The sequence below is a fragment of the Amphibalanus amphitrite genome, unplaced genomic scaffold, assembly GCF_019059575.1.
Source record: "Amphibalanus amphitrite isolate SeventyFive unplaced genomic scaffold, NRLGWU_Aamphi_draft 000460F_arrow, whole genome shotgun sequence".
Lineage (NCBI taxonomy): Eukaryota > Metazoa > Arthropoda > Thecostraca > Balanomorpha > Balanidae > Amphibalanus > Amphibalanus amphitrite.
In genome coordinates this window covers 318,715-338,699 of record NW_024881954.1, presented here as the reverse complement: position 1 = coordinate 338,699, position 19,985 = coordinate 318,715, and the positions used below count along the sequence as shown (strand labels likewise).

The following is a 19,985-nucleotide window of genomic DNA, read 5'->3' as shown; positions in this document are numbered from 1 at the left end:
CAGCGGATAGTGTGGTGGGTTGGAAGGGAACGGAAGCCAACTTGGCTGTATCAACTTTGCGGTACCGATAAGAATTCAGTTAATTAGCTCAAGACATTCCCATGTATCCCGTGTGCATCTCTCATATGTGAATGCGTCTAAGCCAACTCAACAAACACGCTCGAAGCTCCAGTTTCATATTGTACAATACGAACTTGCAATACAAACAATGAACGGCCAAGCGAGGCAGACGACGGTAGGTGACAGCGACATGGGACACGGTTGCAGTTCGTATTCACCTGCGGTCGTATAACCACGCTCACATCACGGTATCACAGCGACAGGAGCCATAGTTCGTCACAGGAGGACGAAACGTCGGCCAACGGAAGATCGCGAGGTGTGGCCACAAGCAAAATAGAATCCTGGCTCCACCACTGGTAGACATAGACCCTGGTCACGTGACTTAAGACAAACACATTAATCCAGTGGTGTTTTGATTCGACACATGAATCAAGCATATGTGACGGGCTGAGATGCTCCGCGGTGCGGTGGTCTAAGTACGTTTACAATAAATACTCTGCTAATGTGACATAGCAAGCCGTCGCACCAACCTTTCAACCTTTCGCTCACCAGTAGGTATGTCGCAAAGCAAGATATCGGCCATCACAGTACATACTATGTTCATATATCAGCATTTACGCGCTTACGCCTTTCTTCCTTCATAGCACAATACAACTCTCATCCATAATATATCGTTTTCGAACTAAGTACATCGTACTAATGCCATCTCCACACGGAAGCCTACCCGCCCGCCACCCACCACCTTTCTGACACGGTGAAGACGGCGAAACCCCCACGATGTAATACCCGCTCCAACTGCCCCGGCCGTGTCTGGAGTTTGTCCTCGGCAGGCCGCTGGGACAGGGGTGACCGCCAGTGACTAGGTGACAAACACGGAAAGTCAGCGACACGCCGCTTGGAGAGCAAGGCATGAGAGTATGAGCACATATCCGCCCGCTGAGAGAAAAATCGGACAGACCGCGCATCTACGATAGTGGGATGCTAACGCGCCATCATTTGCACAATAATTCGTAGGCTATGTCTGTAACAAGCCACACGACTGAGTACTGAAAATTGCTAGCTTTAAAAGCATATGTGAAGAGCAATGAGCAACAAAATGATAATTGAAAACGAGTAAGGAATGGTGCCCAAAATGTCACGAACTTACTCTAAGACGTCGACATTGGCAAGGTTGCACAAGGTTTGTTGGCACAACAGCCCACTGCAACAGCAGGCGTTCGCACACAACCTACTCCAGCATAATGAACACAATAAATCACACAAATATACTATCACAAAAGTGAACAATAGAACTCTGGTGGAATTGGTAATTTCGCAATGTTCGGTCGGTAAATAAAACCCATTCCCGCCATCAGATGGTGAAAAGCCGAGTGACGAAGGTCGGAACAATGAAGTGAAGCGCAGCTCGACAGCTTGATATTACAACGGCGCCTCTGTCAGTTCTCAAATGTTCTTGAGTGTACCGGTAGCAGTGGGCGACTCCATAATCTCCACAGCTGAGGAGTGACACAATCCTCAAATCTCCCAAATGAGGCGGCAGTGATGCCAGTCCTCAAACCAGCGCTGAGTTCCCAGACTACCCTGCAGTAACGAGCCTCTTCCGATGTTGTCTTGCGGTGCGATGGTCATCAGACCTTTCTCCGTAGCGTTGCTTAAAGGGTGCTTTTCGTCCTCAAACGGTGCTATGCAGTGCCCGCGGGTCATCGGGACATTGCTCTGCCCAAAGTTTTCGGAAAGCTTTCAGACGATCCTCTGAAACGTTGCTTTGCAAAGCCGATTTGGACACCTCACATCAGCCGCCTTGCTCACCAGTGTTAACCATCCTCAGACGTTGCTTTGTAATGCTGAGTCTCCAGGGGTTGCTTTGCAGTGCTGACAATCCCCAGACGTTGCTCAGAAGCCGTGGGCTGGCTGTGACAATTCCTCAGACATTATGCTCTATATAGCTGAATCCCCAAACGTTGTTCGGTGGCTGTGGCGAGACCTAAGACGACGCTCTGAAGCCGTAGCGGCAGTGGTGAGTTCCCAGATACTGCCTGCGCAGCTGATTCCTCAGACGTTGCTCTGATTGTTGGCAGTCCTCTCGCGTTCCTCTGCCGCGCTGGGAGCCCTCAGACATCCCTCCGCAGAGCCGAGTCCCTCACACGCCTGTCTTCAAAGCTGAGCAGGATAACTTTACTACTAAAGGTGCTGAATCGGTCACACGTTGCTCTGCAGCTGCTGCGGCGGCTGGGCAGCGAACCTCAGTAACCGATCGACAGTGATGCTGATTCGCGGCAGCGTGTGCAGCTGGTTGACGTCCGTAGGCGCGCAGAGATGCTCCTGAGGGTCAGCCCGACAGCGCCGGTTAGATGGAGGGCAGGGGAGGGAGGCGGATGGGCAATGGGCACAGTACGGTGCAGGGGTGGGGAAGGGCAACGGGGTCACAGTACATGGACACTGGTCACTGGACAATGTTAGACAGCTACAATTGATGGCAATGAAGTTCAATGAAAACGTATGCCAGCCAATGTCGTCTATTTATCGGCAATAAAAGGCACATCCGGCTTACTGCGGTATTGAACAGAGTGAAAGATGAACTAAGAGCTTACAAACTTTGTGTTATGAAAACTAGCTGGCCCAACGAACGAATCATCCCGCGACAAGCGATTTTACTGTCAGCGTAATGTTATCGTCGTACCAACACAGAACATGACACACACGATACATGACGCCAGACAGCATCAAAAGACAGCAGACTTCAATAGAACTTACCTGCGTCAACGCAATCATACATTGGTATTGGTTAATCGCTAAAATACAGGTTGGATTATCTCACCAAAGTACCCTACACCAAACGTCGACCCACAGACATACTAGGTACTGGCAAACACCACACCAAACCCTTCCCCAATCCCAAAATACCACTGCGACCGCCGTTTCAGAGCCCAAGCTTACCAGGTGATGCACAGCACGAATGCACTGGCAAATGTGCATTCACTTTTCATTCCAAGCAAGTGTTGGCAGCATCAGCAGACAACATTGGATGAACGGATATTTATTACATGCAACATTTTGCTTTAGCCTCTAGTACAGAGCGGCTCAACGTCAGCCTTGAGCTAAACATCTGTCGATGTTGCCAAACCACCTGGTAAGGCTAGGTTCTGAATAGGTGTACCATGCCCGACTAGAAAATCCCACTTACGTTATAAGTTAAACCTGAACAATCTCTGTTCCTAGTTGGCCTGGCCACGGCACACCAAACGGCACAAGTCGCAGCGGTCGCCAGGCACCGAAATACGAAGGACAGACGGTCTAAGGGCGACACTGTGACCCCCTCCACCGAAATTATCCCTCCAATCCTCCCCGATTCCGCCAATACCGTGCGCTTGGGTTCCAGCGCTGAAGACTCTGCAAAAGATACTGAGCTCTTATTTCCAAGCGCTGGAATGTCAGCAAAAGACGCTTGGCGTTCAGCTTTAAGCGATGGGCTTGCTTTAGCCGCTTGGCTCTCAGCTCTAGCTCCTCGGCCCAGCTTTAGCTCCTCGTCGGCCCTTAGCTTCAAGCGCTCGTTTCCCGGCTCCCGGCTCCCGCGGCCAAATAAAACTCACCCGAACAGAACGACAGAGAAAGAAGGCAAGGAAACAAAACAGAAGATAAAAAGAAGAAATACAAAAAGAAGAAATCGCGGACGGCTGATCCAATCGCCAAACCGCTACTGAAAGAGGTTTTACACAGCAGATAGTTAACCTTATCACCACCACCCTCGTAGAATACTGCCCCGAGCTCTCCCACTTTCGGTAGATACCCGTCCGAGTAGAATGGAGGGCGCCGCGCCGCCTGCCCTTCAAGTTGCACGAGCCCGCTACTACACGGCGAATCGAGCTAGGTTACAACCAGCAGCGAATGCATGCCGTTAGCACCAGAGGTCAACGTCAAACGCTCGGAAAACAAAACCGGGCCAATAAATCTAACTAGCAGCAAGCGGCGGGGCGCATTCAGAAAATTAAAAACAAAATACGCAACTTAGACACGATTCCCAAACGGAACAGAACAGACATGTAACTCAGCCGGGTCGGAGACACAGGGAGAGACAGAGCAGGATGGCCGCGGGAGCAGAGCAGAGGGGCAGAGGTGGGGAGGTGGGGAGGGTGCCCGCCGTGCCCAGACCGTCTGTCCCCGGCCGGCGCGGCCGCGGGCACTCACGGGGCCGCCGGCGGCACTGGGAGGGAGGCGGTGGCCGGCTGTCACTGCGGCTCGGGCAGCAGGTACAGCACCAGCCACGAGCCGACCAGCGTGCTCAGCAGCACGGGGGTCAGCCAGGCGGCGTCAGCCGCCGCAGGCGCTGACCGGGGCGCGGGCGCGGGCAGGGGCGGGGGCGGGGGCGGCGTGACGGGGCGGAGCGGGGCCGGCAGCAGGTCGCGCGCCACCAGGTGGGCTGAGCGCAGCGGCTCCTGTAACAGAGCGGCCGCCCGGTCATCAGCGACACGCCGCCGCCGGCTGACCGTCTGTCCGTCTGTCTGTCTGTGTATCCGCGCCTGTCTGACGGACTGTCAGCGGCGCACTGCACAGCTCCACTCACCGGTCTGGGGGACGGGTTTCATCAGCCGCCAGCCCGACCGGGGCGGACGGAACTGGTGGTAACTGGGTAGGTATCGGGCGGAAAACTACAAGGGAGCCTGAACTGGATAACTGAGCGTGCTGATCTGTCAACCGCGCCAGCGACGGTGTCTGATAAAAACTACGTGGACGCACTTCAAATCACTAGGTTAATGAGAGGATTTTGAAGGGCAGAGCATGATGTGAAGAGAAACAGGAAAATAGAGCTAGTAATGGTATGTGTGTATCGAGAAAGATATAGAATAAACAGGTAACACCAAGACATGAGATCGAACTACAACAAGACTGTTGCACATCGATAATAACTTTAACTAGTATTAAAAAGTTTTAAATCTGGCCTAACATGCATACCATCGACCATTTAACTCTGAACACTAACCGTGGGCATATATGTCTAAACATCCACCACCAATTGAAGTCCAGGCATCGAAAGATGCAGAACAGGAAATAGATAGACCAGACAAGAAAAGAGAAGAAGCCAACTAAAAGAACCAGCGCAAGACGAGCAGGACGCCACTAGACAACAACACGCAGCCAACTACAGACGCTGAACACGTATCTACAACAAACAGCAGGGTCTCACGCCTAGCCAAGTCTAGCGCGGACCTACTGAAGGACAGAGACGCGACTGAGCACCTCCCGAAGTCCCGTAGAGAGGAGTTTTCAGGAAATGACCCGACCCGAGCCATATCGAAAGCGGACAGAGAACAGAGAGAGAAAGACAGACGGTGAGCGGTGGGTGGTGTGTGCGGTGCAGTGCGTCACAGACAGACAGACAGACAGACAGACAGACAGACTGGCTCAGCGGTGCGGCGGCGGCTGGCGACGTGACCGAGTGCGGCGGAGGCGGCGCGGGGGCGGGGGCGGGGGCGGCCCCTGGCAGTAGCGGCGGCCATGGCAGCTCCTGGCTTCACGGCGCTTCCCTGCGCTGTGATCTCGTCATGCACAACGAATGCACATCGGTTTGCACACCGGCCTCCACCACACAGTAGCGCGTGCACGTGCAAAGCCGTGCATTCGAGCAGGGCGGCGACGTATCATGAATACACACGATATCCCAGCAGTACCCACCCATCACCTACCCACCACACGTCCCATCCATCCTCGCTATCCTGACCCACAATCCCACCACCCATCACCCGAGCAATATACCCTCCCACCATCACCGTATCCACACTATCCATATACTGACCAACCCAACCAGCGCTCACTGCCTCGAAAGGAGGCAGCCGCCCGGAGGTTGTGCTATTAGTCCCTGGTGCCAGCGCCGGGCCCTCATGCACTCCCATCCCTTCCCTTACAGCGTCTCGCAGTACTCCGTCTATCTTACCTCCTCCACACCGATCCTTCGGCAGGCCTCGAGGAAATTCTGCAGATTCCGACGACACTTGGCTTCGTTCAGCTTGGGCTGGAAGGTCGACATTAGTCAGAGGGTGTCAGTAGGATAGGCCACGTCGGAGTAACCAGTAAGACATGAGCACCGATTGAAAGGGCAGGCATTGCACAATGCACAGCCAAAGATGGTAGGAAACACAGCATCTGAGACAGAGAATATGGTCTCAATAGAGATTTTGGCAACTTTTCATACAAGAACTAACTCGAAATTCGAGTGAATGGCAAGTTGCTGTTAGTTGATAAATGATTACATAGGTATTTCAACTAGCAAGACAGGTTCTGCAGTCAAAGGATGGATATGCGATGCTGAGGCTACAAAGTATACAACAGAGCATATGCATCCACCGTGCACATCCACCTTGCACAGCCTCAGTCAGTTCTGCACCAAACAAAGCAATCGATACACAACAGTGCTATAAATGCAAGGCAAATAGTACAAGCATACCTGCAACTGTTCCGATTGCAGGAAAAAGGAAAGCTCACTCAAAAGTTGATTAACTTTATACCTCAGTGGTAATATAAGGACTGGTTGCAAAACGTGACTAAATAGGTAGGTAGCTAATTAAATATGCATTTAAACTAGTATCAAGAACTTAATTATCACAAAGAGTGATTTCTAATTTCTGGCAAGTGGCATGTCATTAAGTTAGAGCACGCACACAGAAAGAAAACCTATGCTTATTCACGGACAGACTATCCTCCCCTCCCTGGCATGTTCCACAGCACGTGCACGGCGCCACGGGTGACTCACCACGGCTGGTGACGGCACGTGTATGGACGAGACGGCACGTGGTCGCACGTGGTTGGCCAGGTGGCAGAGCACCACACCGTCACCGAGCGCCGAGCGCAGGTCGTCCGGTAGCGACACGTGCAGACGGCCCTCGATGTTCTGAGGGAGGTAGAGGGTGGGGGTTAGAGATAGACTAGGGATGGAGGGTACACGGTAGCTGATGTCGGGGGACAGGGGGCAGTGTGGTAAGGAAAGAGGGTAGAAGCCAGCGGACATGGTCATATGACGAGTGACAAGTGTGTGAGCTAGTAAGTCGAGCGCTACATTTAACAGGTAACAGAAGAGCTATAAAACGGATACAAAATGCACTGTGTCTGCCGGCTATGACACTGGAAACGACACCACCTTTCCTGTCTTTGTGTGCGCACATAGGCAATGGAGCGTCTAGGATCGGAGTAGCCTATATCGTTCCGGAACCCAGCCATCACTCAGGCCGTCTGTTCAACTTGAGCAACACCCCAGTCCATATTCCCTCACCACGCACCTGACGTAGCCTCTCGATGGCTTCCTTTTCCCGCGCGCTGAGCCCCGCCTGGTGGCCGGATGATGAGCTGTAGCCACTAGATGCACTCTGGTGACTAGGCGGTGAACTATAGCCTCCAGACGCACCCTGGTGACCGGGTGGGGAACTATACCCGCCAGTAGCTCCCTGGTGACTGGGAGGCGAAGTATAGCCACCAGTAGCGCCCTGCTGGCTGGGAGGCGAAGTATAGCCACCAGCAGCTCCCTGCTGGCTGGATGACGAACTATAGCCGCTGGACGTGCCGCTAGATGGCACTCCTGACGGCTTGGTGCCCAGCCCGTAGTGCCGTGAGGACGGTGTGTGATTTAGCCCGGAGGCGGAGCGGGCTGGCTCGAACCGACGCATCACGACCTGGCTCGACCGGTCCGGCTCGTACCCTGGGGAGGGCAAACACCGTCAGACGCTGCTGGTCACGAAGAGACAGCCAGCCCGACATGCATGTCAAGGGTCAGGTTGACAGGTCACAAGTCAGGCCACGTCAGGTCGCAGATCATATTAGTCGCACAGGCAGGCAGCAGCGTGGAACTAATAATTTACTCCACTCGATATGAAAGCATGGAATCTCAAATGCTGGAAAATGTGCCAGCCAGGACAATGAAAGCATGATTATTTGGTTGTGATACTCGATCCCGATCTGAGGCTACGTCCTTTACTCCCCATACTCCGATTCCCAGCTATCTCCGTGGCCCTGAAATACCCACCTGAGTATGCCGCCGCCTCATGTTTGGGCGGTGCGTGCGAGCCCCTCTGGCTGACTATTGACGTCCTGCTCTCAGGACCGGCCGGTGTCACTGGCACAGGCGCCGGGGTTGGCACCGGAACCGGAGGCGGAGCGGGGGCGCGCGGCTGAGGAGTCCGCACGTCATTTCCTCCGACGGGCGGCGGCCGCGCCGATCGGAGCTCGAGCTCGTCAGAGGCTCCGCGTCTGTGCCGCTCCTCCTGCTCACCCCGCACCGCCTTGATCTCCAGGAACTTGTAGATGTGCAGCCGTCCCCGAGCACACACCTGTTGGAAGTTAACGGCTTCAGTTATGGGTGGGAGCATTAGTTTTATGTCCATGTACATAAGAATTGCGAAACTTACAGCACGAAGGAATCATACACGATTCTTTAGAATGTTCGAACCGAGGCGTTCGTATTACGGATGTTAGTAGTCGGAAAAGGCTGTGAAATTTAGATCAAAACTCAAAATGGTGTCGAAAGTCCTATCACTTGCATCTGTAGAGAAAGCATATCACACAAGCATCCACATCAAAGCAAACGCAGTCATTGCAATATGAGCCGCTACATGTCGGCTTATTGGGAAGGGGACGGACGTGATGTCGGACGTGATTGTCCTGTGTCCACTCACCGTTGCCGGCGGAAACTCTAGCGGGTTACAGGTGACAATGAGCTTCTCCAGGCTGGACATGAGCCGCAGCTGCAGAGGTAGCGCTTTGATCTGGTTTTCTGCCACGTCCAGTACCCGGAGACCCAGCAGACAGTGGATATCTGCAGCGGCGGCGGCCAGCAGGCATGGTCAGACAGGAGGAGACGAGGTGACTACAAAAAGAACATGTCTTAATAATAAAAAGCGTATTGCACTGGGAGCCAGCTGGTTGGTTTTACAAACATTGTCCTTTATCATTGCCCAGAATGTGATCGTCATATCACCGACAGCAAAGACCTGCACGTGTCATAGGTAAACAGATTTGCGGAATGTATGCACATTGCACATTGATGTAATATCAGATAAGCTCTATCGAACTGAAATAGCATATACCAGTATTAAAGTCACCCAATCACAACCACAAATCCCGCCGAGATCATCCACCAGCCGTGATACCCCCCCCCCCCCCCTCCTCTGCAGTCGTCTGCACCAGACCGTCCCTACCACAACCAAAACCCGCCCTAAAACCATTCAACAACAGTGATATCGCCCCTCTGCAGTCGCCTGCACCACTGACCGTCAGGGAGCCGCTGCAGTGAGTTACGGCGCAAGCTGAGCGAGACGAGTGACTCCAACCGCTTCAGCGTCACCGGTAGCTGATTGATCTCGTTACAGCGCGAGTCCAGCTCGGTTAGATGGGTCAGCTGGCCTGGAACGATCGTGGCAGAACAATACGATAGACACGGCAGCACACAACGCATAACATTAAGCGCATAACAACGATACGATAATGCACAACGCATTGTATAAAGGCATAAAGGCATAAACACCAGTACATTCAGTGTGTTATCACGAGCAAGTCAAAGGAGCCAACCCAACCGTCACAGGCTCTCATTCAGAGGGGCGTTATATATGGGCGATAGGATTATCGATCAATCTGATATCTGGTAGTAGGGCCACTTATAACACTCCGCTGTGGTACATCAAAACACTATTCTTTACGGGCAGTGGAAACTTACATAAGTTACGATCAACAATCGAGACTACAGACACATTGTAGTACCGTTACATATCAAGCCTCCTATTGACCTCCTACCCATTTACGCCTATTGATACTTGCATGATTTTACATTAAACAGTTAAACGGAAGTTGAGAACGATACTTATCTTACATGTGAGCGGGTCGTCAATGTAAAACTAAAAACCTACATCGCTACCAGCGTAAACAGGCAGAAGCCCCTGGAGGCGGTTTACATACCGATTTCCTCTGGCAGCGAGACGAGCTTGTTGTAGGAGACTATCAGCACCTCGAGCCGCGGTAACGCGCACAACGCAGGAGGGAGGAACGTAAGCTGGTTTCGGCTGTGGAACAACAAGAAACGTGCCGTCAAAGGGAGAGGTAGTGACCAAAGTCTACAAACTTCGTGAGCTTAGTAGTGGCATTGGTCTGTAAAACAACGATGTAATGTAAGAAAACAGAGTGAAAGTTTTAAGCGATGCACAATTTTCTGTATCAGTTAAAACTTTATAGGCTTTGACAATAGTTGATTTCACGGCTTTAGCAGCTGTGAAATAAGACGTCGACGGGCTCCCTGCCCTGAGCTGCCCGACCTGATTGACCAGCCCTCTGACTTCCCGGCCTGACCTGAGGTTGAGGATGGTGAGGTTGCGCAGCTGGTGGATCCGCTCGGGAATGCCCCGGATGCAGTTGTGGTGGACGTCCAGCTCCTCCAGGCTCCGACCATTCTCCACCAAGCCCGGTGGAATCTCCGATAGACGGTTCTTGGACAGGTCTGGACAAACAGATACAAACTGTCAGCACACCTGGGTGCTCGAAAACTTAACTTGAACATTGATATGAGACAACATATGTGAAACCAGACCTCACATTATGATGTGCTTGTAGTTAAAATACAGATTCTTTCTCTCTTTATAAATAATATGATCATCGTAATTCGATATATGAATGAATGACATTATACTTAGTAAGACATCAGTCCATACGATCCACATTGGCATATCTGACACTGCTTCACCCTGTTCTGCCGTGCAAAGGCAAAAACAATTACGTTGCGTCAGAGGCCATTACGTCAGTTCAGGGGTCACCTGAACATAACTGCTCAGGTAATCGCTCGCCTTTGCACGGCAGAGTTTGCCCGCTTAGGAGACTGTCATGGTCGACGGTCGTGACACCTTCCTCTTCTGAGGCCCTCCCCCACTAGTCAGGAACCTCACCAACCCGCGATGGCACCTCACCAGTCATCACCCATCGTCTCCCAGCACTGCCAGGGGCTGTCCACTGAGTGCTCACCTGCCACCAGGAGATCCTCATAGGGAAATGGAGGCACCATGCCAGGCATCTCCTTGAGGCCGCGACCGCTGAGCCGCAGTTCTCCAGTCAGCTGACTTTCCTCCAGCACTTTGTCGGTGGTGCGAGCTGGCGGGCCGACTGCCATTGCAGGCGCCGGCCCAGCCGCTCTGTGGGTGCAGCCCAGGGGGGTCGGTCACAATAGGACTGGACCAATCAATTCACAGCATCAAATAGTTAGCTGAGGCAGAAGGACTAGTCATAGTCGACTGATGAAAATAGGGAGGGCGAGTGAGGGGAGAGAGAGGTTGGAAAGGGGAGAAAAGGTGAGGCAATAAGACAGAATGATAAAAACATGATATGCATTTCAATTTGGAGATGGTCAGAAATTGTTTTTTTTTTCAAATTATTTTATGACTGGAATCAGAGTGCTGTTTGGTGTTGTTTTTATCAGCATACTGCTGGTTTTAACACATAGGTATGAAACTTAAAAAGATCCCTGCTGGGATTTCTTGGTTTCTCATTGGCGAAACTCACAGCCGTCAGTCCACAGATCATGCGATTCTTTCATCTTCTTTTATTTTTGGAAATTTTGTCTGAATGTATGAATTGGTCTGGGTGCCACGCTATGCAACGCTTGTTGTAAATGACACCAGGCTCACCATCCCACCTTGCCTGCACCTGTTTCACTCGTGATCATCAATGTTGAGTTCCGCCGGGTTGGGGGTGACCGAGCTCTCCAAATTCCCGCTGGCTTGTCTTTGGAGCCCCAACAGACGGCGCGGGTCAAGGTCACCGCTAGGGCGGCGGCGGATTTGCTACGCCTAACCAAACACCTAACCAAACATTTACACGATCGTTTCCAAATAATTATTTGCATAGCAATAGCCAAAAGAGAAGTGGGCCATACTGAAAAAATACACGTTATGCCGAATTGTCCGGCGTAGTGACGGGAAGGAATGCGCCGAAAATTTCAGCGCACTTCCGGCGCAACTTCGCATGCGCCGAATTCAGTGCATGGCGGCGGCCGAATTTTTCGGCGCAGGGCGGCCGCAGGATTTTTTGGCGAAAGACCGTCACCGAACTATGAAGACCGAACTTAGTCGGCACGCTGGTCAATCTAGAAGCAGATTCGCCCTACGGGCGGCTCTGGAGAGGTTTCAGAACGATACATACCCGCCCCAGTCGTCGCGTGCTCGAACTGGCGAGCCGCCCTGAGCTCACCGGAGGAGCGGCCGCCCAGGTGAGGCCTCAACCCTCGGCGTGGAGATAGGTATGGAAGACCTTGTTGAACATCGCCGAGCGTCTTTAAGCAATACTGCAGTAGGTTCCTGCCCACTGCGGTATCGAGGGGAATGAGAGCGTGGATGACCTGGCGAAACAAGCGGTCGCTCTGCCCTCAAACGCTCGCTCGCTGACCAGGGTGGTTCATTGTGCGGCCCTGCATCAATGGCGCGACAACTGGTCCGAGTCAAGGCCCTATATACCGTCCGAGTCCCTATAAGCCACTCCTAGGGAGCACGCCGCCGCTCCCTATCTCCGGATAAGACCGAGAGGACGCCGTTTTGGTGCACCAGATGAGGGCGGGTCACTGGGGTCGCTCGCTCCAGTACGTACGCCGAATCGGCTGTCTCCCTTCTGCGACGTGCCAGCAGTGCCCATACAAGCGGTGCCCTGCGGCGATCTGTGCAGTGTGCGTGCCAAGAAGAGGCTGATGTGCCTGAGCACGTGCTGCTCTGCTGCCCACCCCTCACTGGCTCCTGCCAGCCTCAAACACACCGCTCTAACGATTTGTGTGACCCCAGGGCTTCCAGCCCCAACCTTTTTTTTTATAAATTTAGTCTGAACCTTTTTGATAGGAAGGATTCACAAGGACAGAGCCACCGCTAAGCGAAGCTTGTTGTGGTGACCCTGCCCTCTACCCTCCAATCGCGCAATTCCAGTTCTATGGCAGAATTTAGAGCCCAAGGTTTAACGTGCGCACGGCCGGTCCCCTCACTGACTTCGCCCGGCTACGGCCTGCCACCAACCGCAACCATACCTGTCAGAAGGCACATAAATGTCAAGCGCCCATCGCGCTAGGAACCAGGACTGTTGTAACCGGGAACGAGTGCTCTCACACCGCAGAGTCCAATGCTCTACCAACTGAGCTACGGGACAGGCTGCGGGATGCCTTGCTTCACGGCGCAACGTGCACAGAGCGTATTGAGGTATTAGGTTTCAGAGGAAATACAAACTTATTCAGACACTATCATTTAGAAAAGCATCCATGCCCCCCCCCCCCCCAGAATGCTTTGTCTGGTTGATATAGCCTTGATCAGTCAATGTGTACACGTGCTTTGTACAAAAGCGACTTAATTTTGGCACAACTAGGCATCCAATTTTTTTACACAAACCATGCAGGAACTTCAGGACAAAATTGCCCACATCTCAGGCATCCGGCAAAGTGCATGGATGTTTTCCATTCTGGGCAGTCGGAAGTGGGTTCCAAATGCAAAAAAAACGCTATTCTGTTAAGTACAAGTCTGCATTTTTTACTTTCAACTTAAGTCCCTCACCTGGTTCACTCACCTGGTGGGGTTCCCAATCTCACGTCTGCAGACAGGAAGGAGTAGGCAGGGATACAGTAGGAACCCGCAGACACAAGGCGCACCAGCAGTTGCTACTACCGGAGTGGAGCGCCTGCACATATGTTTGCGCGAAAACAGGCATGGTTCAAGATGCAAACAAGAGTAGTTATGTTGTACATAATTGATGCAGGAGAAAGACAAAGTCAATGCTACTTTAAATGTGTCCATGGTACAGTGCATTTCGCAAGACGGAGAACAAAACAAGGCGGTTAGTGAAAGTCATACAGAGCGTCGCCTAGGGCTTCCGCCAGCAAACCCTTAAAGGTTTTGTAGTTAGGTTCCATTACGACGTGCTCCGGGAGGGAGTTCCATAGTCTCACACCGCGCACCGAGAATGACCTACGCCTGATATCAGTCTGCGAGCGGGAATGGAAAATCTTAAAGCAATGTCCGCGCATGCCTAACTGAGGAGGTAGAGTGAACAAGTCAGCGGGGGACAACGCACATTTGTCATGGAACACCTTCCAGTACTGAATCATATCAGCCCTTAGCAGTCTGCCTTGAATTGAATACAAGTTCAGCGATGAGAGCCGGGACCGATAATCCAGACTCGACAGGCCAGCGATATGCTTGGTCCAGCGACGCTGGACCGACTCCAGAGCGCGCAGGTCCCCCAGGTACCCAGTGTGCCACACACACGAGCAGTACTCGATAACTGGTCTTATGTGAGTACGGAAAAGTGTCAGCATAAAGTCCGGAGATCGGCACACCGTGCTCCTCAGGAGGTTTTGAGAAAGACCTGCGGCCTTGTGGGCAGTAGCGGATATGTGGTCGTGGAATTTGAGGCTCGAGTCCACCAGTACTCCGAGATCCGGATGGGAGGGGACAACTCGAATCGGGGAATTATCGATGTCATACACTGGAGGTGGAAGAGATTGAGATTGAGCCTTGCTCTGAAAACGTATGACCACACATTTGTCACGGTTCAGGCGAAGGTCCCATGACGAAGAAATACGGTGCAGGGCAGTGATGTCCTGTTGACAAAGCGAGGAGGCATGGTCATATGCGTCTGCTGAGCTGTGGGCAACTTTCATGTAAAGCTTCAGATCGTCAGCGAAAATCTTGTGACTAGATGCGAGACTGCTACCAATATGGTTAATAAAAACTAAAAACAAAATCGGACCAAGGACCGAGCCCTGTGGGACCCCACTGGACACGGGGCGAGTTTTGCTCAGAACACCTTTCACTGACACAGACAGAGATCGACCAATCAGAAAATCTTCAATCCAGTAGATGAGGGGCTCTGCAATGCCGATCATGCGAAGCTTGCGAAGAAGGATAGAGTGAGAGACAACATCAAATGCTTTGGCAAAGTCAAACATCACGAGGTCAGTAACACAGCCATCATCAAGCCATTTAGACACCTCGTCATATACAAGGATCAGCTGATCCTGAGTGGATCTCCCGGCTCTGAAACCGAATTGGTTATTTGTCAGCATAGAGTTCTCTTCCAGGTAGGTTGTAAGCTGCTGGCAGATCAGGCGCTCTAGACATTTGCAAGACACCGAAGTCAAGCTGATGGGACGATAGTTCAGGGGGTTATACCTCGAGCCCTTCTTGAATAAAGGAATTACGACGGATATCTTCCAAGAAGCAGGTAAGCGACGTTCTCTGAGTGACTGTCTGAAAATAACAAACAAGGGAAATGCTAGGCTGTTTGCACAAGCTCGTAAGAGCGATGGGTGAAGGTTGTCTGGGCCAGCAGCTGAGTGGGGGTCCAGTGATCGCAGCACTGCAAGAACCTCGTCAACAGAGAAGTCAACGGGTGGCATAACAGAGTCCGCTGTTTCGTGAGGGGACTGGTTAGGGTTGGGGGGACCGCGGCCGAAGACGCTCTCAAAGGCCTCAGCAAAGGCTTCAGCCATTGTAGCAGGGTCATCTGAAAGCGTGTCATTGCAAAGTCGTAAGGGACCAACGCCAGGGCAGCCTACCTTTTTACGCCTGAGATGTGCATGCAGAGCCTTAGGGTTAGAGGCAGACTCCTGGAGCAGTTTCTGTTCGTAGCACGCCTGGGACTCCAGGGCAAACCTTTTCAGAGAGCGATTGAGGGTGAAGAAAGTATCGAGTGCTGATATGGCCGCTGCAGATCGCCTGCCATGGGTAAATCTCATCTTTTTGTACGTCTCCCATGCGTGTCTCCTCCGGTGTCTGAGGCTGCCAGGGGGGTTTGTCCTCCATGGGGGACGGGTGTTGTCAGCAGAGGAAGTTCCTGTAGGGACAAAATCGTCGATAAGAGGCGACAGTCTGTCCAGGAAGCGGGTGTACATCTGGTTGACATCGCAGCCTGTAAATTCAGCGCTCCAGTCAATAACGTTCAGTTCGCGGGAGATGCGATCAAATTTCGCCCTGTGCCACTTCCTGGACTGAGTGCTAGATTGGGACGTTGGGGGTGAATAGTCAAACACATAGTTACAAAGCACCGGGCAGTGATCGCAGCCCGGCAGGGGCGGAAGTACCGAAGAAGTACCCATCCTGTCAGTTTCAGTTGTAAGCACAAGATCGAGTGTGCTTCCAGAGCGGGGGTAAGTGGGGACGCAGATCCATTGAGTTAATCCAAGCGACATGAAGGTGTCATAGAAATCAGTGTCACAGCCTGACGCGCGAGATGAGGGGCTGCTGGAATCCCACGCGAGGGACGGGAGATTGAAGTCCCCCATGAGCACGACTTCACGGTCTGCACAAAAAGAAATGAGAAAATCCAAGAGATGCTGATTGGCTTCAGGCTCCGACGACGGGGGGCGGTAGACTGCAACAATATGTACACTGAACTCTGGCAATACAATGGCAACAGTGTTAGGACAATCAGTTTCAATTTGTTCGAACTTCAAGCAATTTTTAACATAGATACAAACACCGTGCTTGGCAAAAGAGCCTTCAGTATCTTTTCTGACCACTCTGAAGCCAGGAATGTCGATAAATGAATCTGCCATAGAGCTGAGGAGATGAGATTCCGTTATACACATGATATGGACACTGTGACACAGTATAAAATCTTGCACCACCGGCAGCTTACGGACTAGCGAGTTCACATTAGACTGACTTATGTTAAGGACGAATGTGCTGCGGCTGTAGGAACTGGTAGTCAAAGCTACACGTTTGACTCAGGGTCAGGGACATCATTGTTGTTGGAGTTGTTAGGGTGGTCATCAGAGGGCGGGGCAGCAGGGCCGGGGGGTTGTCATCCTGGGTGTCCTGGTTCCCGTCCCTGACACGAGCTGGTTGAACACTCGTGTTGACAGCTGGTTCTGGTACTCTGCTCTCGCACCTAGAATCAGCAGTATGGTGAGGGTTGGAGGCAGTGCCAGTCTCAGTAGCAGCACGCTTAGCTCGGAGCTCCGATCTCTGTTTGTAAGTTAGATCTCTGTGAATAAAGACGGAGCCAAAACGGTCAGAGTCTTTCAGCTGCTTGGCCCTGTCGAGTATGAGCTTCCGGACATCATCATCACAAACTTTGCCTCTGTAAAGGTCAGTTTCCGAGGGGATTCGGACTACATCAGTCAGAGAAACTTTCTGGTGAATGAGGAAATCAGTCACCTGTTCGAAAGCCTGTACAGCAGCATTAGCTGAGCGGGCCCCCAGGCCTCGAATGACCAGGGAAGACCTGCGCTTTTGCTGCTCCTGCAGCTCACGCAGCTCCTCTCGAACAATTTTCCTGTACTCAGATGAGGCTGAGGCGGGAGGGACATCAGGGTTAGCTGGTGGTCTGGGGACTTCACGTTGGGCAGCACCGGGAGTGGCAGCAGCGTCAGGCACTGGTGGGTTGGAGGCAGACAGGCTAGGCCAGGACGGATCCGGTGGAGGCCCGGCACGTATCAGGCCAATCTCCGCCTTCAACTGCTGCACGACAGAGCTCATTCCATGTAACTGTTGGGACAGATGTTTGACCAGTTCAACCAGCTGAGTCTCAGTACTGTTCGCGTGAGAGCCCCCATGCCAGGCAGTGAGACTAAAATCAAGTCTACATTTGGTGCATATGTACATGATGCCAGCTCCTTCATACTTTTCAATAGCCTGTATCATATCACACGAGAGACCGCAGCACATCTCAGTGCAGTGAACCCAGGCCTGGCATCCATCACATCCAATAGAGCTACCTTCAACATCCTTGCCACATGTTCCGCATAACTGCTCATCAGGGACCTTAGCTTTAGCACTGCGTCCTCTGCGGGTGCCAGCCGCCGAAGCAGCAGTCACAGCAGAAGGGCTCGCTGCAGCATCAGGTGCAACAGAGGACATTTCCGCAGCAGGCGATGGAGCACCAGCACCACCCGCCACGCCCACCACCCCGCCCGCCACGCCCACCACGCACGCCACGCGACATTCCGACACAGTTAGCAGCCACCACACAAGCAAGCAACACTCAGGGGCGAAGAAAAAGTGGAAAGACCGGAAAGACTGGGCAAGAACACACAGAGCCGTGGGATGGGCTGGGAAATGCAGGCGGGGGAGCAGACTAGCAGAGACAGTTGGTACTACCCAGCAGGCTTTGGCGGCGTGATGTGCAGCAGCAGGCAGCTTAGGCGGGAATGCTCTCTTCATTCGTCATGCTTGATTATCACATGCAGGATAAGCAAATCCAACCAGCAAGATCACCAAAGCCAGTCCACCGTCTTAACTTGTAAATAAGAGCTAAATTTATCATCATAATTGGTCAAATAGATATATTGATGTAGGCAATCAAAGTTGACTTCATTTTAGCATTAATTTCAACACAGCATCAAGCGGCACTTATTTGGCTCACCTGTTGTGGGCAGGCTTCTTGAACAGTTTTCAGTCTATAGCGTAACATGTAAATATTTCACTCAATCCGATTTTCTCACGCTATAAGCGCTACTTCAAAATCATATCATATATGATACAGTCGGGAGTCGGGGAGTGAGAGAGGGCTGGGCGGCTGCGTCACAGGTGCGCGAAAAAATGCCGCAGACATTAAATGTTTACCCCAGAAAGCGGCCACTAATTTAAAAACGACATAAAGGATGTACCGCCTTGGATGCATCCTTCTATAGCCTCAGAGTTTTATAGCCTCTGATGTATCATTCATCACCGCCCCGAGGACAGCCATTTCGATGCAAGCTCTGATGAACAGGAGCCCATGGACATTTTGCTCCACGGTAGATAAAAATACCTACTGTTTGCTCCAGTTCTACCATTCCGGAATACCATTTTTGACGGAGGAATGCATTCGCTGCATTTTTTGATGAAACAACCAAGAACTAGTGTTCCGTCCATCAACTTCCCAGACCCAGTTACTACGGTTACTGCCTCAGAGCAACCTGACCTAGCAACAATTCCTCGGATATTTTTGTGACAGCGTAAGAGCGGATAGCATTCCCAAACGGATTATCCGAGCACTAGCTGGTTCCTCTCATGCCACTAGCCCTCGACCGGAGACCCAGTCTGTCGAAGCGGGCAACCACGCGTCCAAGCCGGAAGTGACCGGCGGAAGCAGTGGCCGATGCCTACCATCTCGGTATTTGAGACTCCCTGTCTTGTGTTTAGCTGGTTGCTCGCTCCTCGCTGTCTCGCTGGATTTAGTTGGTGGTTGCTGTCTCGGCGAGTTCAGCTGGCCTGGCCGCTCGCGCCTCGCTGCCTAGTGCCTACGCGTTTTGGTGCTGAGTGCTGAGTGATAATTTAGTTGCGTATCGGTAGGACCTTTCTGCAGTTGTGATGGACCAGGCAACAGACTAATGTCTACGAAGAAACGCGCATGTCAACCTTTAACACGCGCACTGTAGCGGGTCTGAGCCGAACACGAACTGCAGGGGGGGGGGGGGGGGGTTGAAAACAACCCCCCCCCCTGAGATCTCAAAAACGGCGCAACGTAGCGACAAGCGGTTAACGGCGTTGGATAGGTCGGGATGTTATCTAGAGGAAATACTAAGGTCATTTTTGTCCTAGGTCAAAAACGAGGTCACCAGAGGTCACCGAAGACAAAATGTTACGATTTTCACAACGGGAATTTCGCGGTAGTTTTTCTTGAATAACTCGTTACACAGAAGAGATAGAGAGTTGATTCGAACGCCATCGTTCTTAGCTCGTCAAGGCGCATCGAATGATATATAATATGACCTCGAAAGGTCAAGTTGAAAATTTGACCTCAGGTCAAGGTCATGACCTGACCGAAATAGGTCATGTTGCATATCATTCGATCCGCATTGACGAGACAAACACGATAAACGTCGAACGGAGTCTCTATCTCTATTCAATCTCAAGTTATTGAAGAAAAACCGTTGGTGACCTCAGGTGACCTCAGATGACCTGGAGGTCACCTTCCAAAGGTCACAAGTGATATGTTTCGGCGAAATCACC

The 19,985-nt window shown here is 52.0% G+C and overlaps 1 protein-coding gene across 2 annotated transcripts; it reads right to left on the bottom strand.

Moving 5' to 3' along the window:
• Positions 1–160: 160 nt before the first annotated feature.
• LOC122391887 (DISP complex protein LRCH3-like) lies at positions 161–18,580 on the bottom strand. Of its 2 annotated transcripts, XM_043386206.1 has the most exons (12): positions 18,415–18,580; positions 11,047–11,213; positions 10,381–10,528; positions 9,994–10,097; positions 9,313–9,444; positions 8,718–8,857; positions 8,069–8,372; positions 7,329–7,744; positions 6,806–6,943; positions 5,990–6,067; positions 4,246–4,493; positions 161–2,382 (listed from the first exon to the last, which is right to left on the bottom strand). In XM_043386206.1, exons 2-11 carry the CDS (start codon positions 11,189–11,191, stop codon positions 4,287–4,289), a joined length of 1,812 nt encoding a protein of 603 aa, XP_043242141.1. In that variant the 5' UTR covers positions 11,192–11,213; positions 18,415–18,580; the 3' UTR covers positions 161–2,382; positions 4,246–4,286. The 2 variants fall into 2 exon arrangements, with proteins under 2 accessions (XP_043242141.1, XP_043242142.1); XM_043386207.1 differs by lacking the exon at positions 4,246–4,493 and having other exon boundaries at positions 18,415–18,550.
• Between the last annotated feature and the right edge of the window lie 1,405 nt (positions 18,581–19,985).

Excerpts from the sequence above, each read along its gene's own strand:
- LOC122391887 (XM_043386206.1), bottom strand. The coding sequence starts at position 11,191 with ATGGCAGTCGGCCCGCCAGCTCGCACCACCGACAAAGTGCTGGAGGAA. Across the intron at positions 9,445-9,993 it reads CTCGCTGCCAGAGGAAATCG|GCCAGCTGACCCATCTAACC; the intron begins GTATGTAAACCG and ends CGATCGTTCCAG. Across the intron at positions 7,745-8,068 it reads TGAGGCGGCGGCATACTCAG|GGTACGAGCCGGACCGGTCG; the intron begins GTGGGTATTTCA and ends TGCCCTCCCCAG.